The sequence below is a fragment of the Papaver somniferum genome, chromosome 10 (assembly GCF_003573695.1).
Source record: "Papaver somniferum cultivar HN1 chromosome 10, ASM357369v1, whole genome shotgun sequence".
NCBI classification, from domain to species: domain Eukaryota; kingdom Viridiplantae; phylum Streptophyta; class Magnoliopsida; order Ranunculales; family Papaveraceae; genus Papaver; species Papaver somniferum.
This window is the reverse complement of record NC_039367.1, coordinates 153,627,451-153,653,703: the sequence shown is the minus strand read 5'-3', so window position 1 is coordinate 153,653,703 and position 26,253 is coordinate 153,627,451. Positions and strand designations below refer to the sequence as shown.

The 26,253-nt window shown below is 38.6% G+C and overlaps 2 protein-coding genes across 3 annotated transcripts; both read left to right on the top strand.

Moving 5' to 3' along the window:
* Window positions 1–15,682: 15,682 nt before the first annotated feature.
* On the top strand, window positions 15,683–20,603 carry LOC113316575. The gene is made up of 8 exons (XM_026564731.1): window positions 15,683–15,714; window positions 15,802–15,853; window positions 16,088–16,122; window positions 16,227–16,441; window positions 17,843–17,898; window positions 19,469–19,981; window positions 20,076–20,394; window positions 20,500–20,603. Exons 1-8 carry the CDS (start codon window positions 15,683–15,685, stop codon window positions 20,601–20,603), a joined length of 1,326 nt encoding a protein of 441 aa, XP_026420516.1.
* Window positions 20,604–21,215: 612 nt separating this feature from the next.
* On the top strand, window positions 21,216–25,775 carry LOC113318412 (ribosome biogenesis protein BMS1 homolog). 2 transcript variants are annotated; one of them, XM_026566575.1, is made up of 13 exons: window positions 21,216–21,314; window positions 21,393–21,468; window positions 21,550–21,624; window positions 21,758–21,848; window positions 21,948–22,066; window positions 22,665–22,843; window positions 22,959–23,169; window positions 23,636–23,731; window positions 23,839–24,012; window positions 24,248–24,484; window positions 24,735–24,943; window positions 25,263–25,468; window positions 25,548–25,775. In XM_026566575.1, exons 2-12 carry the CDS (start codon window positions 21,400–21,402, stop codon window positions 25,282–25,284), a joined length of 1,482 nt encoding a protein of 493 aa, XP_026422360.1. In that variant the 5' UTR covers window positions 21,216–21,314; window positions 21,393–21,399; the 3' UTR covers window positions 25,285–25,468; window positions 25,548–25,775. The 2 variants fall into 2 exon arrangements, with proteins under 2 accessions (XP_026422360.1, XP_026422359.1); XM_026566574.1 differs by having other exon boundaries at window positions 24,735–24,944; window positions 25,257–25,468.
* The last annotated feature ends 478 nt before the right edge of the window (window positions 25,776–26,253 follow it).

Here is a 26,253-nt window from a genome sequence, read left to right as displayed (position 1 = left end):
ATAAATTCATAATCTTTGGTTAGATTTCCTAGGAACCCAACAGAGAAAGGCATAATATGAAAGCTAGCAATCATACCCTTAAACAAACTGAAGTCACCAGTTTCTATGTTTTTTGTTTTGTTTTGTTTTATAATTAATGTTCTTCCTTTTCCTTTCGAGATGTATCTCAATTAAGGAATTGAGTAGTTTCCCAATTATGAAGCGGAGTTACCCATGCGAGAAGTGAAACACCTGTTGCTGACGCTAATCAAATTTGGGGTTAATGGTTAAATACGGATGAATCAGTCTCTGCTAAAATTTAGTACTATGAACAATCTGTATTTCTCAACGAATTAAATGATATAATTTTTTATTTTATTTTTTGGATTATAATTAAACAGATTTTTGTTCTAGGGTTAATAGCTTTTTAATGGGTTGTTGAATTGTTGAAGAAGTAGACAATTAATTGTTATCGTCAAAATCAATTTGACTTTTGTAGGTGAATTACTTCAGAAATTTTGAGGGGAGTGGTAAATAGGAGAAGTGTGGGTGTCAAATAGGTGAAACCTTATTTTCATGTAAGACTTTAAAGATGATTCGTGATTATTTTTTTGTGTCCTAGGTTGGAAAAAATCTTTGTTGATCAAGTCTAAAATACAAAACACAGTTTGGCTAAACTAGCCTAAATAAAGAGCGGTTAGGATTATTCTAGGAAGAACATAAATCAATGGTTATGGTTTGATCAATTTAAAATTTATGTTATTAGTATCCTATTAAATTTCACTAATAAATATTTTATTTTATTGATAAGCATTCCAAAATAAATGTTTCATTAATTAATCTAATATATATAAGGATATATTAATTATATATCCCTAGTTTTAACTTCCTGCACATATATCCTTATACGACAATAAATATGTCCTTTTTTAATAACCTTATCCATTTAGTATTAGATTACTTTAGTATCCTCATCCATGTGATATTTTTCTTTATTTCAAAATGGAACAAATTTCTTTCTCTACCATCTCACCACCACCACCAACATTCAACTACCATTCCACCACCACCATTCAACAACCACCACCTACCAACCGCCACCACCACCAATATTCCACCACCACTCCTTCACCACCACCATTACACCACCAACAGTCCACCACCACTACTCCGTCGCCGCCACCACCACTAGTCCGCCGCCGCTGCCGCCGCCACCACTTGTTCAGATATTTTTGTACCAACAACAGTAGTTGATCCATTTCAGTTGGATCAACAGTGGATGTTTACCCATGATGATGGATCGATAGTAAGTGGCATAAAACTGAAATTGATACATTTCACAATAGAAGTTTACCCATTGTAGTTGGATCAACAGTAGAAGTTTATCCATTTTAGTTGGATCAACAATGGATGTTTATCCATGGTGATGGAAAAATGCTACCATTACATCAGCTGCAATTTCAGATCCACTAACAAAACCATCAACCACCGCCACCGTCGCTGCCGCCCCCATCACTTCAGATAATTTTGTATCAACAACAGTAGTTTATCCATTTCAGTTGGATCAACAATGGATGTTTATCCATTTCAGTTGGATCAACAATGTATATTTATCCTCCCCCAATAGAAGCACCCATCCTTGCTGTGCGTCAAAATAACTGATCACCATCATCTACAATTTTTCTCCCTGATTTTCTCATCTTCATAGCACCTCCATCTCAAAATCAAGCCATTAACAGACCCCATGAGTATCAGCAGCTCAAATTCATCCCAAATCTGATTCAAACATATCTGTGTAATTTTGTTGGTAGTACTTTCGTCCACTGCATATACACATGCTTTGTTGGTAGTATTTCCGTCTACTGCATCCGCCTCTTCCATCACCAATTACAATCAAACAAACACAATATTAAGCCCAATTACCACAAACACAAACAGAACACAACCACCTACCACCACCACATGCTACTGCCCTTCCCTGCCATCGTACACCAACGTAATGAAAATTAAGTTCTATGAATCAACACAGTTGAGATAACAAATTGAAGAAGAAGATGATAATTACCTGAATTAATCATCGATTTGAAGAAAAACTGAAATCCAAAATTAGGGTTTAAAAATGGAATCATGATTGATTCATTTGTAGATTTGATTTTTGTAGTTAAATCAGGTGCAACTCGATCTAAATCAGGTGGTAATGTTGCTTCTTGTGATGGATTTGTTGGAAGCATAAGATATGTTGCTGGAACCGACGACAGATATTGGGGGAGGTGGTGGCGGAGGCAACGATGAAGATGCGGCAATGAGGTTAATTGATTTTCATTTTTTTAGATGAAGAAGTATCAAGTACTGATTACTCAGGGATAAGATCTAATACAGGAAGGGTAAATATGGTATAAAGGATTAAATAGATTCCCTTCTAAAAAGAGGAAGGATAATTATTGGTGGATAAGGATATTTGTATAGACCATCAAGAGTAGGGACAAAAATTCAATTACCACTATATATAATTCTATTAATAAATAATAATTTTGATATTAACCATACAGCTAGGTAGACATTAACGGTGGTTGAGACGGTTGGAGAAGGAGGTGGAGGCAATGGTGATAATAGTGGTGGGCTTTGGTGATTGGTGGAGGGGTGACATTAATGGTGGTGGTGGAAGAAGTAGTGGTAGCGGGAAAAAAAAGGTATTCTAAGGTAGATAGATTATGTAGTTATTCTTAATTAGATTTTTTTTCTTCTTTTTTTATTATGTTTTAGTTTATAATTATTATTTATTTTTATTTTTAAAATTTAAAGATAAATCAATGATTGTGATTAGCAGACCAAATACAAGGCTACATGCAAATCAATTGTAATCCACTCACTTTTTCATGTCTCTTTCCATTTATTTTCCAATTTTATCTCATGGAATCCATATGATTATGCTTGAGAAACAGTTCATGGGAATAGGTAAATAGAGAAGATGAAGAGAAAAGAAACGAAACGGACTAAAAATTACATATTTTTCAACTTTAAGAAAATGAATAAACAACTTATGTAAATTTGGGATGATTTATGTCACGAAAGAGAAAAAATAAACCCTACAACTAACCGATTTTGTAATATTAATATGATTGACTTTGAAGTAATCTTGGATACTTTTATTTTTGTCACAAATTTGGTGAATCGCTTTAGATGACTTGTTTTATTTTATTTTATTTTATTTTGAGGTCGGGATACTACTTAGTTTTTTGAAGTAGTGTTCTACTACACATGGGATTCGCTTTAACAATTAACAATGTTTGTCCTCGATGGTTGTATGACTACCGAATATAATATTAAAACAAAAACATATAACGATAAGGACATGTTTGTTAAACATAATATTGGCACAAATACATCGGACCAATTTTCCGCAAACAACGGTAATATATACGAATCGAGAAATACATTGAAACACATATCGTCTCCCTGCCATTAGATAAGATAAATTTATGGTCATGATTTGTTTAAATTAAACATTGTAAGTGTTATTAATTAGTATCTAATTAATTCCTTATAGTGAATAGTTTATTAATTTTTCATCATAAATGTTCCTTTAATTAATTAATCTATCAATGTATATTTTCATCAACAAATAGTGCATACCGATAACAATAGTGAAAGAAATAGTGGGTGTGGAAGCGATTTCGAGTGTTAGTAAGTGTGAAGGAGGTTACGTAAGTGATGGTGGATGACTGTAAGTTTTTATTTTTTTTCTTTATTTTTTTTTTAATTGAAAAAATAAAATGATGGGTAAGATTGTATTTTTAAAATATGTAGTTGGTTGGTTTTTGACATGATTAATAAAGATGTGGTTGTTATTCACTGACTATTATAAGCTTGATGTCGTTGAGCTCTTGTAACCTGAAAGCAGTTCGCTTAATCGTCCTCGATGGAGTCCGCCGGAACCTGGGGTGATCAAACTCAATTTTGATGGAGTAGTACATGGGTACGGGTCTAGTCTCTAATAAAGTATTATCCGAAGCAAAATCATGAATTGCATATGCTTGTGGGCATTTGGTCTAACATCATATAAAACTTGAATTTTGTACCTCTGTTGACTCTCATGTTCAGCAATATGGAAGTTTGGACCTTTTATTATTGGTACATATTAGGATCAAGAAATGTATGAAGCTAAGGAGTTGTAACATGTTTGTCTTTGCCTTTACACGGTGACTATCTAAGCTACCAATAAATTGGTTTTGCTTCTATCTTGGATTTTATATTTGTGATTACCGGAAATCCAGTAACACATCCAAATGGAAAGTGAATAAGGTATAAGACATGATAACACAAGAATTTAAATTTATTTATTAATCTCAAGCGAAATACAAGTTACACTCGTGGTTTTAGGAAACCCTAATTCCTTTCCAAGTCTATGAATTACAATGAAACCCTAACTCTTTCTATCTCCTATTCTAGACTTCTCCCCTCCGAAAGATCTCCCACTCTTTACATTTTCCAAAGGTATCTATTTATAGGCCTAAGCAACCTTAGTGGCATACATCTCATACCATCTCGCCAAGGTTACTTTATGCTTCGCCCGGAGCATATTCCATAAAGTTTTTCCCCACCTTTCACTGACTTCACCTGGTCTTGTCGGGACACCTGTCCTTTTTCTTGCGCCCTACTGCTCCTACTTCGCGGTTTATCTTCTTAGCCAAGTAATCTTTTCGTGGCTTCGCCTTAGTATCTTGATGGTCATTCTATTTTATTCGGGTGGAGAGTTATCTCGCGCTTGGGATTTGTATCTCGCCTTCTGATGTTGACTGATTTGACAGGTCACTAGTACGGATCTTTGACTAGGATTTCCTTACCTTACTTGGTATGACACGTGCAATCCTATTTTGTGTACTTACATTTTGCCTTTTCTTATTTTGTCCACGTGGAATAAGAATCGTTTCAGTTTGCTTAACCTTCACGTTCTCCATACCCATAATTCCACGTGGCCACGTTCCCTGGGTAACCGTCCGCCACCGGTCACCTTTGCTATAAATACACTTCTCATCCCTTACTTGGGTTTCTTTTTTGCCTCTTCCAATCTGTGCTCCTTTCTTGTTTGATCTCCGCTCTCCCTTTTTACCTTGTCTTCTCGAAATCTTTTACTTCTTTATCACCATGTCTCTTAAAGGCGTCTCTGCATCTGCTTCACTTAAAATTCTAGAGGAATTTCAAGCCGAGCTCCAGAAGTTAGGTTTAACCTTCACCCCGGTTGTTATTCTTCCCCAGATCCCGCTGTTCTTGCTACCCAGGAGATGGAGCTGAACTATCGGTGGCTTGGTTGGGACGCTTGGTCTGTTGATAAGGTGATAATCTCTCTAGGTCAGCTGAGAGCGGGACTGCCTTTCCCTCTGTATGATCCTTCAATCCCTATCTTCTTGGATATTCTCGGTAGGCTGCAGTGTGGGGTTTTCCATCTTACTGGTAACGCGATTCGGATTGCCAACGAGTTTAAAGTCCGTTCTCGCGATGGTATCTCGCAACTTCTTTCTTCGGCGGACGAGTTTGATTCCTTGGATTTCAACATAGACTTTTTCATGGACAACTATTCAGTTGTGTTTACAAGCTCCGGGGAGCATCAGGAGTGGGGTCTTAAGCTTGTCAGGAAGGCGGTTTCTCCCCCCATTAAGGAGATTCTACTGGATGTGGATTTCCAACTTCGTCTCTCTGTTGATGACTGAGAAAGGTTTCCTTTAGTAGTCGGCGGTTCTTTCGTCTGGGGTTACGACGAAAAAGGGTTTCCTTGCAATGGTCCCCTTCCCAGACATTGTTACCTCGCAGAATGTGATCCATGGAGACTTCCCTGGACTGTTCCTAGCGAGGTATGATTTCTCCTACTGCGATTTGTATCATTTGGAACTATCAATTGTACTTATGCTTCTCGATTCGTTTTAGTATGTGATGCCTGCTGCTGGACTTGTCAAGGCGCGACAGGAGAAGAAAGTGGTTGCTTAGAAGACTCCCTCTGAACAGGTATCATTTTCGTCTATCGCTAGCGATTTTTTGATAATTGTCTATCATGAAGTCATGCCTCTTCGCAGGGTGAAGTACCCACTTTTGGGTAACCAAGGGTCACAAGAAACGTTCTCACCCTACTTCTTCTTCTCAGGTATCATCATTATCACTTTTTATTTGTAAATTTTAGCCTTTTTGGTTTTTAACTCTTGACTTCGCAGACGAGTTCTCCCCCGTCTGATGCATCCAAGAGGCCGCGAAAGACCATGGATGTGGATGCCTTAGCTGCAATAAAGCCTTCCGCTCTCCTTGGGCGTCCCTTTCGCACTAAGCAACAGTCCCCTTCAGTTAGTGCTCCTGCTCCTCCGAAAGAAGCTGATTTTTTTATCCATTCCAAGGCGCTAATTCCCCTGTTCAGCCAAGAGTTGAACATCCTAAGAGTTTTCCGGAGGTACCTCCCTCTGGCGAGAAGGGAAAGCAACCTGTTCGGCCTGCAATGTCAAATCCTCTCTTCGACCCTGACATGTAATTCCTTCGAGATATCTACCACATGGCCCAAGAAGATCCGGATATAAGATCCTGTGATTTGGAGTTTTTGTCCGCACTTGTTTCTGATGACTTCCTCTCCCAAGACTCGTATGTGCTTTTGAGTGCTTCAATGAATCTGTCTCTCCAGCATCACTCTGCCTTGATGAACCAGGTGATTTCTTTGTGCCTTCTTTTCCATTTTTCCTTTTCGGCCCCGGATCTATTTTCCGAGTTCAAGTTTTGCTTCGCAGGAAGTATTTCGTCACATGGCCACACTCGTGGAAATTCGGCTTGTCCGCGAGATGGCTAGGAAGGATGAGGCTAAAATTAAAGCATTATCGGAGGACCTTCAGAAGAAAAATATCATTCCTTCAAGCAAAGCCAAAAGATAGAGAAGCTTTTGAGTAAGTTCTTTTTTTCTTGGACGTCCCTTTATTGTTCTTGCCTTTGCTTCCATTATTTTCTTATTTTATGCTTCGTCAAGCTCGATGCATGCAACGTCAAATGAGCACCGACGAAGCTTCCTCCTCGCTGGAAGATATTCGCGCTGAGATGGTGAACCTTACAACTCAAAATGATATTTATGTTTCTGGGAACTCCATCCTTAATGAAAAGGCCGAGACCCTTTGCTTGAAAGTGGACCGTCGGCCAGTTGAATGCTCTCGTAACAAGGAACTGAATCTTCATCTCCACAATGACAACCTGCGCCTCAAGTAAGAGCTTCAACGGGTCTCTAATTCCCTCACTACCTCGCGGAGCCTCCATTCTTCGTCGATAGCCAACTATAAGAAACTGGAGGAAGATTACGATCGAGTGATCAAGAGCAAAACCGAGCTTGCAGCTACTCTTCGTAGGTCTAGGAACACTGTGGACGGTCTAAACGAGGATATTGATTGTCTGAAGAAAAAGGTGAAGCTCTTGCAAGGTAAATTAGCCACTTCCTCTAGTCCAAAAGCTGCGAAATTCTCTCCCCCTATCAAGCCTGCAAGTCTTCGTGAAAAAGGCGCTCTCACCATTCAGTCTGACAAGAGCATTTTGAAATCCCCTCATGGTGAAGGTTGGGATAGAATGTATCATGAGTTATGCGTTCAACTGGAAGATTCCAACTTTAAAGTCACCAAGCTCGATTATCTATACTCTGATGTTCAGAGTACTTTAAATACTAATATCCTTCAGGCGGAAGGTAGTTTTAGGTGTATTATTATCTTTGTTTGACACGGCTTACTTCCTTGTTTCTAATGTAGTTTCTCTCATCTTCGCAGAATCAGATGAGCGTCATAAGAGTCAGGTCCTTCGGATCACCAGGGAGAGAGATGAAGCTCGTGGTGACGTTTCTCGTCTTAACGAGGAGGTTGAGAACCTAAATGATAATATGGACGAGATCATCGATTATTCCAAGAAGGTTGCCAATACAACCCGCAAGAACACTCAGAGCTATTTGGTTCCACTCTTAAATGACTACTGCGCTGAACATGGCATTCCTCCTCCTTCTTTCCCTTTGGAGATTTTTTATGATGATGAGATGCCTCAGGATGAAGCTGCTGATCCTACCAACGAGAAAGCGTCTCTTGATGACGACGAGGAACCAAAGGTTGACACCGTGAAGGACAACGAGAAGTCCAAGGAGCTTATACTAGCCTCACCGGGGCAGGCGGCGGGATTCCCGAGACAACCACCATCGACAGTGACATTCCTCAGTAACAACTTTAGTTTTGTCTTCTCTCGTCTCAGATTAGTGTTTTATAACTAGTTCTTTTATGGGCGCTCCCAAGCTGGGGGGGCAAACACTTTATTTTGGGAATCATTGCCTTTTATGATTTTTTTTTATCAGGCGTGTGTTATTTGATTTTCGCCATTTGACTCAAATATATACTAACCATGGAAACTCTCAAAAGAATAGTGAAGCCTTTAACTATATACTTGCCTTTTATTATTTTACGAGGTTTCACCTTCATATCTGCCTTCAGTTCCGGCTTTCTTTCTTAACTCATTCATGTTGTCTTCTGTTTTCGGCTAGAGTAAGAATGCTAAAGAGTGATGAGCATCGATTGCTAAAGTATACACCAGATCTAGTTCCTTATTTCCCTGTCTTGTAGTCTTAGATTGTATCTTAAGCGCTTTGTATTTTCGTGCGGATAATGCCAAAAGAACAAAAAATATAAAAGTATATATTTGCATGTTGTTCTTGTTGGGATTATCCGATCAAGACAAGATGGTTATGAGGATGCTCTTTATAACTTTGATGTTTTAGTATCTGTGTATATTTCTTGCTTATCTTCTTGGTTCCTTTTTATTTATTTTTTTATTATGATTAAGGTCTTATTGCGCCTCACCCCGTTTTTAGGGGTATTACTTCGGCGAAGTTTCAGGCGCTTGCTATTTTTAAAAATAGAAATCCATCAACCTCGCGTTAACATCTCTGCTAAGTTTTCTTTTCGCAACAATATGACAGACATATCTATTCCCGTGAATAGCAGCCCCATGACATTGTCGTCTTTTTTGGTCACACAGCTCCCTAATATGAAGGGTGCCATCCCTTTATATTCCCCCTGAGTGCCCCTTCAAGGAGGTTAACCCTAACATGCATGTTGGTCTCCTCCAATCCGATTATTACGACATTCAGTTGTTTTCGTGACTTCTTATCCTCTTCGCCGATAAATCTCGGAGTTACGAAGTCACACCCTAAGTGGGGTTTCTTTGGGATCAAGTGCATCGTAGCCAAGACTTGCCAGACGGACATGGCCGGTAACGTCCAGACGTCCCAGGCACCCGCAACTCAACCGAATACGTCGACGCCTTGTTCATATTTATGCACCCCTTACCGAAGGCCATCATAAAAGGGACCCTCAGTGAATAGGTTTTATCATTTCCCCTAGCTTTCTGTCTGAGAGTTGTCCACGACATGCGTTAGGTCTTTGCCTCTTGCATTTTTATGCGAACTAGGGTGCATGTTGTGGGTTCCCAGCCTTCCTAGGCGAAGGTTTTAAGTTCCCCTAGAAACTTTTTATTTCATACTCATTATTTTCCTTCTAATCTTGAGGTCTTACTGTCTTTGGTTACTCGGCGAATATTTATTTCATCAAAATTTCATCAGATTTTTATTGCTATGCTCTTGAAAATTGAGTACATCGATCATTTCATTTTTATCATCAAAATAAAGTGAATACGTTTATCTTATCTTGTTGCACCTTTCTTATTCTTCTTCCATACGAATGTGCTCGGCTTGGTATTTTTTCAACTCCTTCATTCGCACTGCATTTCTTATCTTGAATAGTGCGGAAAATAACGGCTGCCTGGTTGATAAAGCATAGATGAATGATAGCACCAACTCCTCTTCCGAGATTCTTCCCTTCAATTCTTAGCATACTGCTTCCCATCTTGCGACGAGACTTCGCAAGCTCTCATCCTCTTTTTGCCTTAACGAGAAAAGCGCTGCTACCTCTGGCCTGCAAGGTTCACTCCTTGAGCATTTGTTTACCATTTGCAAACCACTTTTTCTCCTTTTCTTGGGGATATTGTTTCTTCCTCGAGTAACCGCTATTGATTGTTGCATTCGATACTCCCTTTCCCTGAATTCTCTCCTGCTGCTTTCTATGGCCTTCTTCAAATCTTCTCGCTCCTTTTGCTCACCTCGCCCCAGGCCTTCTCGTTTTTGCATGTAATACCTTTCTTTAGTTCGTCCTTCTCCCACTACATATATCTCCTCCTGCATATTACTATCTGCATGCTTCCTTTTCAAATGATTATTTCTGGTAATCAGATTCTCATTTTCCCTTTCTAACCTTATTTGTTCCCTGACCAGATCCTCTTTCCTTCGCCTCTCCTGGTAAAGTTCTTCCTTTAACCGGGCCATCTCCTCTTATTCATGACTTTCTTTCAATTTACTCTGTGAATTTTGTTTTTCAACGCTCTCCTCGGCCTCTTGTCCCTGTTCCTTTTTGCCTCTTGACCGGTTCGCCTTCCCTCCTTCTCTTGGAATTTGTTTTTCCTTTGTCGTGGGAGGTTCCACTTTATTATTTTCCATTTCATTTCCTTCAACTACCTTCGCCTTCTTGGCCTTTCCACCTTGTTTTTGATTGACCTGGCCTCCTTCCTCTGGAATTGCGTTATTATATTCCTCGATATGAATTTTTGCTTCATTGGTTTCCTCCTCATCCTCCTGTGTTCCACTCAGTTCATTGCTAGATTCTATTCTAAATACCATCAGTTGTTTGGCTCTTCTTTCTTCGCTGGCTTTCTTCCTTTGGTCCATCTTCTTTCTTAACTTCTCCTTGTAGTTATGCACGCCTTTTGTTATACATTATTTTGCGTCTCTCGGATCTCCTCTTATCTCGCCGATTCCGCTTGGCATTGGGAACCAGATCGCATGGTGATATGTCGACGCAACCCCCTTTATTCAATTTATCCAAAGCCGCCCTATGAGAGCATTTGTAGGGAGAATCGACATCTACGACATAGACTGTCACCTTCGTCTCTAGTTTGCCAGCGAGAATCTTCACAGTCAGTTCCTCTTTCGGCTTAGACGCTACCACATTGAACCCATATATGTTATATGTAGAAGGTACAAGATCCGATTCCTTGTATCCCATGGTCCTAAATGTATGGTAAAATAGGATATCGACTGAACTCCCAGTATCAACTAAGATTCTGTCTATTTCCCAAATTCTCCTTTCCTCAGCTTGCTCTTCCTCCCATCTGGAATATTTTCCGAATCCCAAGGTCACGACCAGGAGATTTATGTGCGAAATTTCCCCATCAGGTGCATCCTTCGCCGAGAAGGTTATCTCCCTCTTATGCCATTCCTCTAGCGGCTATTTCGTCACAACGCTGAATATTTCGTTTCCCTCGAAATCCCTCTTGTGTACTCTTTTAAGCACATTGTCATGAAAGTCTTGGAGACTTTTTTCCGCGTGAATTATCGAATTATAATCTAATTGTTGCTTTCCTAGGTCTATCTCGATCCGGTATATTGCCTGATTCTCACGAGGTGGCGAGGGTGGCACATAACTCTCCAGTAAATGCGCGAGTTTCCCTTGGTCTATCAAGCGAAGTATAATTAGCCGAACGTTCCTGCAATCACCTGTTTGGTGTCCATGGAAGTGATGATACTTATAGAATTCATGACTTCGAGACCCTGGTGGGGGCTCTCTTCCGAAATTTGGTGGGGGCGAGATTTCCTCCGTCAACACTATTGCCTCCCACACTTTTTCCACAATTGTGTTAAGTCGTGGGAGTTTCACATCTTCAAAGATCGGTCCATTGGGCCTCCTTTCCCCGTATCTGGGTCCCTGATTATTCTTAGGTTGGTATCCCGTATTGTAGCTTCGTGGCTCATTATTTCTCCGTCTTGACTCCTCATACCTTTGTTGATCAATCCACACCTGATCTCCACTCGATACGGCCACAAGCTTCGTTGGGACGGGAACTGCTGGCTCTCCTTTTCCTCGCCCGAGTTCATCCTCTACTGCGTGCACCTTCCTTGGTAATAGCCTAGAATTCCCTTCTTTTGCTAGGGCCAACGTCATTCATCGTAATTAATGAATATCTGGTACTCCCTCAGCTCATTCATCGTTATCGAGTTTCGAATAATGAATATTTGTGTGTACAGCAGGTCCGTTGGGATCAGAGCATTCACGAAGGCTAAGATGAAGTTTCCTTCATCAACTCTCCCGGCTAACTCGCTGCACACTGTTCTCCATTTCGTGACAAACCCCCGCAATCTTTCTGTTGGCCTTCTCCTCAAGTTGAACAGTGTCTCTATTCCTGGTCTCAACAAGTTGTTGCTTATGTACGTCGTCAAGAATATCCTCTGCAAATCTTTGAATGATGATATTGACTTTTCCGGGAGTCCATCAAACCAGGCTAATGCCTCCCCTGTTAAGATCGCGTGGAAATATCAACAAAGTACTGCGTCATTTCGTCCCCATTACATCAGCAAAAGGGTATATTGCTTCAAGTGTTGCACTGCACTTTCCGATCCGCTGAATATGCTTGCAAATGTTGATAATACGCATTTCTCCGGGATGTCCACATGCATGATCTCATAGGTAAATGGAGATTTATCTGCTTCCTCTATTGCTTCTGCTAACTGTACTCTTCCACCTCTTTATGAGTTATTAATTAAAGCCCTCATGTCTCTCAACTCGTTCAGGACTTCTTGGTTCAAGTTTCCTCCATCCTCCTCATGGTGACGACCTCTCATCACGCTAAGCCTCCCTTCGCCTGGTCGTCGCCTTTCCTCCTCGTCTCGGATAAGGTTCACCCGACGCTGCAGTTCGTCCTCCTGCTTCTGTTCCTCCTCATGTCTCCGCTTAAAAAAGATCTTCCCATTGTGAGATCTCCAGTGCTCTTCTCAAGTCTCTTTCTTCGTCTTCATTCATTCGTCGTCTTCTTCTTCGTCCTCCTTCATCTTCCTCGTGGTCAAATCTCCTTCGCTGCAGTTCATCTTCCTCCAAAGATACAGTGTTTCCTTCCGAATCTATGACATTCATCTCCAAGTTTTCGTTAAGTTGCCGGTTTTGTTGCCTCAACCTAGCATTATGCCTTTCCAACTGCATATGTTGTTCCGCCAAGTCCAGGTCCCGTTCTCGTTCACGATGGAGCGTCTCCCTTAGCTGGTCCAACGTCATGTTTTCTTCTCCGATATTCTCTTCCATCTCTTCGCGAGTCATCTCCTCCTCGACAACGGTGTCTGTATCGGATGTGTGCACTGAACCTTCCCTGAGGCCATCTTCCTCCGTCTGTTACTGGTTCTCTTCTCGTCTGCCTCCTACAGCTGATGTTCCGTCCCGTTCCATTCTTCCCCTCTTATCTGCTAATCGTTTGCTTTTCCTTACTGCTATCACATGTGCAGCTCAATCTTATGTTCTAGCCATCAACCTAACCTTATTTCAATATCAAATGAACTTTTACCAATCCTAATTATCTAGATCTCCTATTTTCACAACCTCGACTTTCTTCTAACTCTTAGATGAGGATTGACCCCCAATCTAAGTTCCATGTTTCTGGGCGCCAAAATGTGATTACTGGAAGTTCAGCAACACACACAAATAGAAAGTGAATAAGGTCTAAGACATGATAACACAAGAACTTAAATTTATTTATTAATCTCAAGCGAAATACAAGTTACACTCGTGGTTCTAGGAAACTCTAATTCCTTTCCAAGCCTATGAATTACAAGGAAACCCTAACTCTTTCTCTCTCCTATTCTAGACTTCTCCCCTCCGAAAGATCTCCCCCTCTTTACATTGTCCAAATGTCTCTATTTATAGGCCTAAGCAACCTCAATGGCATACAGCTCAAATCATCTCGCCGAGGTTACTTTATGCTTCGCCCGGAGCATATTCCATAAAGTTTTTCCCCACCTTTCGCTGACTTCACGTGGCCTTGTCGGGACACCTGTCCTTTTTCTTGCGCCCTACTGCTCCTACTTCGCGGTTTATCTTCTTCGCCAAGTAATCTTTTCGTGGCTTCGCCTTAGTATCTTGATGGTCCTTCTATATGTTTTTCAGGGTGGAGAGTTATCTCGTGCTTGGGATTTGTATCTCGCCTTCTGATGTTGACTGATTTGACAGGTCACTGACACGGATCTTTGACTAGGATTTCCTTATGGTATGACAAGTGGCAATCCTATTTCGTATACCTACAATATTAATTTGCTGAATAGCTTGAATCAATCTTCTTCAGGCACCAGTTGGCATTTTAGCAACAGCTAATGTACTCGATGTTAACTTCATTGTGAAGATATTTAAGAACATCAAGCGGATTGGAACTCCTTGCTGGACCTTGAACGAGGCTGCTCTTATCGTGGACATGTTTACATCAGATGATGATGTCAATTGGTTTAGAGATGTCAAAATTAAAACTGTGCGTGAAATTTGGTGGGAGGTTGATGAGGTTAGTGTACATAGAAACACGTTCGCTCTCTTCTGTGTTTGCAACATGTATTTAAATTATACTGAAATATATTCACTCATTTATCCAGGTTGAGGACCTAAAGTAGTTTAAAAGTTAGTTTCTGGTTATGAATTAGAACTACAGAAAGCTCGAGACTTTCGATATTATAAAAGTTGCAAGTCTAGTAGGATCCTCATTTTGTGGGTTGCAAGTTATACTTGGTTACATTTGTGCCTGAATTGGTGAACCATCTATGCCATGGGGACTCCAGGAATCAATGTATACATATATATACACTATACGAATGACATCGTGGCCCACAAAATCCAAGAAAGACTAACGAGGCCTTTCTTCCCATAACCAAGGCATACCTATTTCACAAGATTATGCAATTTCTTGTCTAAAATTGCACCAACAAAATCCAACAAATGATACAACTATGCTCATGTTGGTGCCATTTGTGACGGAAGCTTACTCATTGGTTATAACCACCTTTTGAATTAGATTCATTGGATTAGCACACACCGAAATTTGAAAATGATAAACATCCTCGATATCCCACAAAACCTCCCGCGTGAAACATGGTTGTGGGATCCACCTCTTTAGAAGGCGGCCCCTGTTAATTCATGTGGCCGACGGAGTCCAGAAATTGTCTATCGGTAATCTCTTCGGGATTTTCAATCGGTATGTGTATCATTATTCGAAATTGTGTTACCTTTCAAGGTATGTGTATCTAGACGCCGACACCAGTAATGCTCTGTTTGTGGGACCCACACTTTTGTAGTTTGGTAATTTGTTAGTAGTTAGATTATTACTAGTTTGTTAATTCAGTTTAGTTGAATATTAAGTGACAATGGTGCTGTAATTTGACCATCACAACCTTGATTTACGAAACTACTAACTATATAAGATCCAGATTATTTTGGGCTAATTTGGTCATTCTTGGAACATGTGAATACCGCCAAATCTGTACGGCTATTTTGGTTTAAATTGACGAAAGTAACCTTCTCATTTTGTTCTTTAGTGGAGTAATCTTGTAAAACAAGTTGTTTTTCATTTTTATATTCCACAAAGGTTTTACATATCACACTGAGGGATTTGGGGTTGGAAGAGATTCTAGGGTTTTGGAAGAGTTTTAACGCTTCACACCCTCATTTCCCCCTCCTCTCCTCCCCTCTCAGTCCATGTCTGACTCTCTCTAAAAATCTTCAGCACCGAACTCCATTACTGAGTTGGTCTTAATTCTGAAAATCTTCGGGACCAAGCTCCATTGCTTAGTCGGTCCTAATTCGATAATATGGAATTTATTGATCAGAAAATACCAAAGATGTAAGTTCATGTTTTGAATTCACTTCAGTCCTTCTGGATCGGTTTCTCAATTTACCAAACTTGCTTTTTTTTTTTGATTTCTTGCAGAAAGATGGAAGTGAATGTTGAAAATCTTAAAATTCCCGAAATTCAACAGAAAGTAAGTAATTGAATCCCCATTTTCCTCTGAGATTCTTCCTTTCTTGATTAGTTTTGTGAGATTTCATCGATTAGTTTGATCACCACCAAAAATTATGAATACACTGCCCTAAATTTTGCTTGTTTTGGTTCGATTCTTTTCAAATCTTGGTTTTCTTTTATTTTTTAATCCTAATATAACGATGGTTAGATTCAATTTATTCATGCTTTCATTAAATTGTTCATTAAAATACAGGAAATTAGAGATAAAGCTGCTTCGGACAGTGATAAGTGAGTGCTGTTCTTTGGTTGGTTTACTTGTTTTAGAACTGAATGAACACTTAAGCTTGTTTAGCAACAAATGAACCAAACTTGTGGTATGTCATTGTTATTAGGTATTTTGGATTTTCGTCAACTGGAAGTACATGTATGCCTAGTTCAATCTTAAAGGGCAGCAAGAACTCCATCTGGAGTGATCGTCACGGAAGTTTAAGTGCTGTAAAAGTTGGGGAAATCTTAAAGAATACTTATGAAGGCAGAGAGTTCTTTGACCATGGTGGCTTGGTAGAAACCCAAGGGATGAAAGCTAAGGACGTCACTTGCACTCCTAGTAAGTCATAATAGCTAATGAATCAATACATTTTCCTACCAGATTCATATAGATGCTCTGTGAAGTATTTTACATTTTGCTGGATATATAAATAATAAATATATATCCAGTTTTAATCTTGACTGGTAGACTTTTGTAGTCTAGATATATGTTTGCATTGTCTTTATGTATGGTTATGTAATGAAATAGGAGTAGAAAGGAGGACCAACAACCCTGCAACTCATAGTCTCAGACAGGGGTTGGTTTTATTTATCCTTCTTATGATCTAGAAAAGTAATTTAATGTAGGGGTTAAAGTTTCCAAGATCTAAAATTTTGTTCAAAGATGAACATTATGCATCAGATTTGACCTTAGAGTACTCAGCATTGTAGATTTGTAAGATACATAGTAATTGAAAAAATGTAAGGAAAATGCTTATCTTTGATGTGATTCAAGAAAATGTTATGTGGCTCTTAGATATTTCAGGTCTTGTCCATTAAAGGAATTGAGACTTCAGCTCCAATTGTTAAGTTCCCAACAATAATACCAGTTTACCTAGATGGAAGTCTTAATTAAGCAACAAGTACTGGCAGTGTAATTCATATTTCCAGAGTGAGGGAAGCTTCTTGGTCCTCTAAGTGTAGTAAGGGGGAAGATGATGAATCCTGCTCTCAACCAAAATCCATCTAAACTTAAGAGTCCTTATTTTTCTTGTTCGTCTCCAACTGCGATAGGAACAACCTTCTTAATCAAATGGTACAAATCATCTGCGATGTCAGGTGCAACCCCTGGAATATGTGAGATCTTGCTTCCAGCAACACTCTTAACCTGAGTAATTTCATCTTAACCAAGTTAAACCCAAACTTACAAAATACCCTCATCTCCACTGTGCATATACCCCATCTTGACAGAATGGAAATTGCATTTAATAAGCCTAAATGTTGCTTATATACCATGCATTTGTACTGATCAAGGGAGGTTCTTACTTGGGCAATGCTGGTAATGCGTTTCTACATATCGAGGAAGGTTATTGGGTCCACGTTAACTAGTAATTGGATTTTGTTTTATTTATTGTGTTAAAGTTGAAATGATTTAGTTTATATATTTGGGATACAGTAGAAGTTTCTTGACAGAATTCGGATTGCATTCAATATGCCTTATTGAAGCTTTATTACTATCTTTTGCTAACCATTGAAGCTATAGTGCAACTGAATTTGTGATTCAGCATTACTGGAAACAATGTTCTCAATACTGTTAGCTCATTCTATCAGTAAATTGTGTGACTAATATGCTTTGTCATTTGCGGTTTGGCGTGAGACTTTGAAGAAAGACAGTTAATATGCGTTGTGTGCATCGATAAATTAGTGGTGTCTTTTGTTCTAGATTTCTTGGTATTAATCTCCTAAGAATTTGCGTTTGCAGTAAAGAAGAGGAAAGGAAGGTCTGAACTTAGTGAAGAACAAATATCCAAGTGGCAGGTATTTTTAATGGTTGTTCAGTTTTTTCAATTAAGCTATCTGCTTTAGGAAGCTTTTTTAACACGACGATGATTACAATACTTTTCTTTCACATGCTATGCACTGTCTTGATACTGGAGCAAGCCATGTAGAAGTTACTCTCTTATCTAGACATTTGAGTTCACTATCCATTGACTATTATGAACTTATGATGTTTCTATTAAATTGACAGTTATCAGAAAACAACACTCTAGCAAGTTTTATATGATGTGGTTTTGACATGTTAGCTAGTGTGTTTTATTTCTTTTTGCTGCCTGGTGGAAATTTGTGATGCGACATTCACCACCAATTCAAGCTTGTGATGGCAACTGTAGTGAATGTAGTTTGGACAGCAGAACCTACTTTTCAATTGTTTCACTTGAATTGTTGATTTTTGGTTCTGATGCTCTTTATTTCTTTTTGCCCTTAATTTTGGTTTGAAACTTTTCCTTGCTTCTCTTATAATTACTTGCTTCTCTTATAATTACATTAGTGTTTTATATGATTTGTTGGATTCTTAAACAACAACCATGAACCAAACATGTTTCTGAGGAGTGGATAGCTCTTGTAAAATAAATTCTGTAAGAAACATAGTAAGCAGATCCGAGTCCCCATAAACCATATGTAGAGACAACTGCAGTCAATTAGGGAAGCATTTCCTATATCTCTGTGAATGAAAACTTGGATGTATATCAGCCTTAGCGGCAGGTAGCTAGATCAATTGGAAAAATCTTCAAATATTAGCTGGACTGGAGTGGATGTATACAGAACTTTGGTACACATAAAATGCTTCATCATCTCTGTATTCTAGTGATAGCTGAACTAAAGTGGCAAAGCCAAAGTTTCTGTGGTCATTTTTATTTGGTTCTCAGTTGTGTGTTAAAGACTTGTGCTACAGAGTTGGCAGGAACCTTATGTCTAGGTGAATAACTGCAATCAATTAGTGAGGCATTTCGCATATCTCTGTAAATGAAAACTTGGATGTGTATCAGCCTTTGTTAGGTAGGTAGTTCAGTTTGAGAAAGCTCAACCATTAGACTATTTACCATTCTGTCTACAATTGAACATTTAGTTAGATCAATGGAAACATGCTAATGCCTTTTTAGGAGTACAGAAATGAATAATGCATTCTCTCTATTGAGATTTCAAAGCAACAGTAGCTTAAACATGGCAAACATTAGCTGAACTAGAGTGGGTGTATACAAAACTCTTGCACACATAAAATGCTTCGTCTCCAGATTCTAGTGCATAGCTAAACTAAAGTGGCAAAGCCTCCTCAGATTTATCTTTTGATGTTTTTTTTGTTTTTTTCGGTTGAGTTATCATTATGGATTTATCATATTCTGTACAACAGCATTTCTTGAATCAGGATTTACATATTTTGAATAACTTGACATTAAGAAGTCTCTTTTAATTTGCTCACCAAAGTGTGTGTTTTCCGCAACCAAGTCCCAATCTTGATTTTGTATTATCTCCTGGAATATGGAAACGAGTAATGCATTCTTAGAAGTTAAAGGTCTCTTATAGGTGTTACATGTTATGTTTCATACAGTCATCTGCTGCATACACCGGAACAACATTTATCGTTGCTAATAATTCAAGCGGGTTGTATTTCCTTGTGGATGGTCTACCTTTTCTGTTGGCGGATTCTGATACAGATGAAAAAATGGCAAGACTGGCAAAAGAAAAAGCTTATCGTAGAAATTGTGAAAAACTGTTCCAGCTTGGAGAAGGAATGCTTGCTGTTGTTCATGGTACAAACCTTTGGTCTGAGTATATTCTTGATGATGTTCTGAAGGCGAAGGTCATAAAAAAGAAGGTGGCATTTTGTTCATTCATAGTTAAATTAGAAATTATATTGAAGAAAAGTATAAATCATTTTAATGTGCAGGTCCAAAATGAAAATTGGACTACCAAGCAATGCGCAGTAGAGGCACAACATATAATGAAAACCCATATATTTTCCCCTGAACATCTAGTGGAAAAGAAGCTTCCCAAAGATTTCGATTCTAGGAATGCTGGTTGTGGGATCGTATTTGGTTCCTACATCGAGAACGATGAGAAGGTGAGTTTGGTTAATAATTCTTGATTTCTTCATATTGTAGAAGAAAATAATAATTGTTGTCTTAGTTTGTTTAATTATTTGTGTTTCAATATAGGTTAAAGTTGGTAGTATGTTTTACGTTGACAAAGACAATATGAAAGAGATAATAGACGTAAACAATTACCCTGGGACGATTCAAGACCTATATAATGATAAAACAAAACCTGTTGGCTATCTCTGCCTTGGAATAGGAGGTGAGCATGCTAATTCAGAGTTAATGTTTCATCATTCTTTTCATCAAATGGGGAATATGTTGGATAAGAACTGTCTTGCTGTTGAAAATGGAAACCTTACGGAGTGTGAGCACGCTTATGTTTTTCTAAATGCAATGCGGGAAGCTGTTGCAAATTCCTTAACAGGAGGAGAAATAATAGGTAACCTCTTGCTTGAATTGATTTTAAGAACTATTTGCTTAAATACAGTAGTATGATATAAATAAATAATTTAGTAAGAATATTTGGAAATCTTTGATGAAACAGGCAAGTATATAACTCCTTCTGGTATCAAAAATCTAGTGCATCCTTATGCTACGGTGAACGAAAAGCTCTTGACGAGGTTATTTGTGATCTGGAGTCGAAAGTGAGAAATGAGTTGGTGGTATTTAAGCCTGATCGAAGACCAAAGCAAAAACGGAAGCGTGCTTAGATTCATTATTGCTTTCTATTACTTGGATTAAGCCATTTAGGTCTCATATATAAACTCCATCCGTAGTTGCTTACCAATGTCTGTATGTAATTAATGATGATTTTCCCATATTTTGTTTTACACAATGAATTCACTAATACTTCTACGCGTCTCTACCATTAACCGTATCTCCGTTTCGATCTTCAAATTTTGTTATGCCAGGTAGACCTAAACATAAAGATCTACAAAGACCATGTTGAAACTAGTATTATTCCTGCTTGCAACAAAAACACAATCAAATTCATTAACCTAGTAAACTATTTGACCCTTCATTACCAACATTTTCCGGGCTATAATGTTATGTTTTCGTAATTAGACAAGGCAAGTACCAACCACTTTCTTAGAAGAAGGGAGGAACACCGCAGTCAGTATCAGTAATAATAACATTATAGACACGAACTTTATCAAGTACATTACCGGGCCATTGTCAAAATTACGTTTAAGGCCGGGGATACAGCACGAATGGCCCACTAAGAAAGAATAAAAACCTCCCAAAGACGAACAAAAATCCCAAATTACTAGAACTGTGAGAGGAGAGAAGGAAGCTGCTTCCCATAAATTTTCAATTCATCCGTATTCTTCGATCTGACGATTAAATTATATCATCAAGGTGATTCCTCACATATATATTTGTGTTGATTGTTCTTTTTTTTCCCCCCCTTTCCTGAATAATCAGAATTTTTTTTAGGGTTTCAATGGGGAAGACCAATAATAAGAGAAAGAAGCTAGTTGATGACGACGAAAACCACAAAAAAATCCTAAACGTACATCTCTCACTGTCTTTAATCTTCTACTTACTTATTATTGTGATTGATTCATTAATATTGTTGTTGTTGTTACTGTAGGGATCTGCTGATAAGAAAGAGCCAAGCTCGGTGGAGGAAGCTCCATATGTAATTGTAGTCCATGGACCTCCAAAGGTACTAGTAATTACTGATTCTTTGTTTATATAATGGCAATTAGGCTTAGTTTTTAACTCAATTGTTTTCATATCAGCTAGTTATTGGTAATTCAGACTTTAAACACGATTTGGGGTTTGTTTTTGTGTTCTAGGTTGGGAAATCTTTGTTGATTAAGTCTCTAATAAAGCATTATACAGATCAAAATCTTGACAAGATACAAGGCCCCATTACGGTACTAACAGGTATATATAGCCTTGAATTTTGTCTAAATCACTACATGCTCCACCAGGGGTAGGCATCTATCTCATACTGTTTTTGGTTTAATTTTAATTTTTTGCTAGGTAACCGGAGACGGATACAGTTTGTGGAGTGTCCTAATAATATGAATGGCATGATAGATGCTGCAAAGTATGCAGATGCTGTGATATTGCTCATTGATGCAAATTATGGGTTTGAAATGGTAAGTCACAGTAAAATGTTCAGAATGTGATTCGATAGTCATTCCATCCTCTTTGTATTTAAAAATCATAATCCACACTAAAGTCTAGTGTTCATCCCCATTAAATTTCTTTTAAGAATTTGACATTCCATTACCATGGTAGCTTCTTGATATTTGCTTCAGCCCGAAAGATTGTTACCAATTTTAGTCTTTAAATTGCAATGGCTTTCTAAAACAATCTAGTTTTCATTGTGAAGCCACTTGCTTACTTCAAGGCATCTTGCCCTTCTCGACTAGCCCTAATTAAGTCTTTCTGTAATGCGCCTTTTTATACTTTTCCTCTTCCTTGTGATGATGATTTATAAGGTTATTTAGCTTCTTCAATTTGTCCATGCATACCCCTCAGTCATTTTTTATAAATTAAGATGGTCTTGGTAAACCTGAATTCCCACCCTTGTCTCTGAGTTAGTTTTAACTTTCTCATATTCAAGTAAATGACTTCCAGAAACTTCCAACAGTACTTACAAATGTCAGTGCAACATTATTTTTTATGTGTCGTCAAGTATATCCAAACATGTTTTTTTCTCACTGCAAAATGTTTTTTTTTTTTTTATTTTAGGAAACATTCGAGTTCCTTAACCTCTTACAAGTTCATGGCATGCCAGAGGTTATGGGGGTGCTTACATATCTTGATGAGCTAGAAGATGCAGAAACACGTAAAGATCGGATCATGGAGGATTTCAGGGCTAATATACATGAAGGAGCAAATATATTCTGCTTGTCTTTCCTTCAAGGGATGTGAGTATATTAGGACCAGCATACTGTTCTTGCACCTATCATATGAGTTATAATGTTCACGTGGTACAACAACATGAAAGTAAATTAAGGAGTCCCTATCATGATTCTTATCCAGGTATCAGAAGGATGAAATTTACGAACTGGCAAACTTCCTATCGGTTATGGAATTTCATACTTCGTCACGGCGAGCTGCGCACCCTTATTTCCTGGTAGATCATTTTGAGGATGTCACTTCTCCAGCAAACGTGGATATGGATATAAAATGCAAGAGAGACATAATTTTGTATGGTTATCTTCGAGGTTGTGATATCAAGAAAGGAACTAAGGTACCTTTTTCAGCTACCTTAACTGATGAAGAACTTGCTTTTTATGTCCATCACTAGTTGGAACTAGAGCCTAGAGGCACCTTCATTGATCATATTTTTCTAGTTCCGTCCATTTTGTTCATTAGAGCGTACCCAAATCTGACCTTTAAAACATTCTCCTAATCACATTTTGCTCATACTTTTGCATGGCAAGTTTGTACCTTCTTTATTTTCTTGTATGTTATTTTAATTTGTGCAAAATTGTGTAGCTTAGAAGAAAATAGAAAGTACCAGTTTTATTTTATTTCAGCTTTTGTACAGAGCTCATTATCTGACGAGCGAGAAGAAATGAGGTTCACAAAAATAGAATATGACACTAAGTGGTACGAGTCCTTTGATATTTTGGTCCTGTGCAACAAGATATACTTGTACTTGCATTTTGTTCCATCAAATGCTTGATGGGCTTACTTAGTTGGTACTGTTCCAGGTACATATTGCTGGTGTTGGTGATTACCCTTTAGCTGATGTTGCACTCTCATCTGACCCTTTCCGTTTACCGCCTGTTGACGGCAATGATAAGCAGGTACTCTCTGAAAATATTTTAGTTTCTACGTTTTGGTTGAAATAATACACTTCTAAAAGGCTATAATTGATTTTCGTACTTTTTATTGCAATAAATACTTTGACCAGATGCAGATTAATATAGAAGAACCACACTTGGAGATTGAATGTTTCAGAAGAGGGACTTACCTAAGGTTTGGGGTTCTTGGCGTTCCTTTTGAGATGGTTACCAATCACAATCCCTGTCAGCCTATTCTCGTTGGAGGTATCAGTCGTGCAGAAGATAATGTGGGACATATGCAGGTTAACTTTCTATTCTTAGTCTTACTTCACTGCAATATATGTTGTCCTGTCCAATTTTCCCAGAGTCGACAGTTATACATAATAATAGAGCGAAATGCAAACTGGTTATTAGGGTTCTCTTATCCAGGTTAAAAGCCAATGGATTTACCTTACCTGTTTGTAACTGGTTATTGTAAACCCAATGTATTTCCGTTACCCTTCCTGTATCTTCATCTATTCTTTGTTTCTCTTCCAGGTGAGACTTATTCAGCACAGTTGGCATATGAATATGTTGAATACAAAAGATCCTATCATTGTTTCAGTTGGTTGGAGAAGGTACCAGACAACACCTATCTATTACCAAGTCTCCTATAGACAGCACAAAATGCTCGCATTTACCCCTGTGGGTGAACCCTGCCTTGCAACCTTTTGGGGCCCTCTCGCGCCTCCCAGTGCTAGAGTTGTTGCTGTACGGAGTTTGGCTGACAACAAGGTCTGATGTGTTCTTTTTAAGTTAACAACTTTAAAATTAATTATCTAAAATCAAATGCTTGTTGCTTATGCTTGATTCTTGTGGGCATCTGGTCAAATATTAGGAAAAACGTGAATTTTGTACCTCCCTTGACTCTAATGTTCAGCAATATGGAAGTTAGGACCTTTTATTTTTGTACTTATTAGCATTACTGTGATAAATGTATGAAATTAAAGAGCAGTTAATGTTACCTGTCTGTCTTTCTCTTCAGGCACCATTTCGGATTCTAGCAACAGCTGATGTACTCAAATTTAACCGCACTGCGAAGATAGTTGAGAGAATCAAGCGGATTGGAACTCCATGCTTGATTTTGAACGAGACTGCTCTTATCAAGGACATGTTTACATCAGATGATGAAGTCCATCGGTTTAAAGATGTCAAAATTAAAACTGCGATGGAATTCGGGGGAAGGTTAACGAGGTTAGTATATGTAGAAACATGTTCTTTCTCTTCTGTGTTTGCTATGTGTATTTAAATTATAGTGATATAGTTATTCACTCATTTATCATTGCTGTGATAAAATTTGTGAATGGGCACCAAAGTTCTGTGTTTTTTGTGTCATTGCTATTGGTTCTCAGTTGTGTTAAAGAATGTGCTACCGAGTTGCCAGGAACCTTATCTCTAAGTTGTGTTAAAGAATGTCCAAATTGTATACCCATTTGTATCAATCTGTTTGGTTGTATCTGGATCGCTAGGCCTGTTTGTGTTCCTAATGGTATTGATATTGTGCAAGCTGCAGCAAAATCAGAGCTCCCTATTAGAGAGCGATGGAATGATGGTCAACCTAGAGAAGGGATTGCAAAGTGCACATTTGATTGCAGAATTTGTATGAGTGATACCATTCACTTGTGTGAGTGGACGCAAGTTGAGGTTCCTCGCATCTTCAACCCACTAACGACTCTCCTGGAACCCAGCAATGTTGTTTGGCAGGATTCAGTCGATGAGGTTATCCCTTAATCTGGATTTGGAGTTACTGTTCACAAAATTAACTGGTTGTATCTGACTTCTCATGTTTATTTATCAGAGGCAAAAGAAGCTGAACGAATCCGCGGAAAGTAAAGCACATGTATTGGTGATAGAGGAGAAAAACATAGCAAGAGAGAATGTGGGGAAAAGGTTTATAGATATTTATGGCGAGAAGCTCAAGGAAGGTCCAGCACAGAAGCGGCAGACAGTTGAACAACGGCGCGCAGTGATCATTGTCCACCCGAAGCCGTCTGGTTGGGATTCTGACTGGCGTACGCAGTGGGTGGTAAGAACTATGGGTTATCTATTATTTTGGCTTGTGTGTTTGTATGCAGTTTTTGCTGGCATGTCCAGTGTTTAGATGTTTCCTTCCCTTCCGATTTGTAGATAATTTCTGTAGCTCTCGTCAAAATCAAGCAGTTTATAGCTTTCAGGATAGTGAAATGTGAAACTTGGCGCCTGATTTGGTTTTTAATTTGCTTCATCTACAGAAACAACAATTAGAGCTTATTAAGAAAAATAATGGTCCTGGGTTCCTTACAACTGAGTGTGGAGAGCCATGTAGAGCCAGGGTTGAGACTTGACGAAGAGGTTTAAACAGGAACAGTCATCGACTTTATAATGGCGTCTTCTTCTTCTTTTATGATATGATGATACCTACTACAGTAAGTCCTAAACATTGTGATACCTACACCAGTAAGTGTTGAACATTATGGAATACTCCATAGGATCTGTTTAAGTTGTTGGGAAACTGTTAGGGTGTG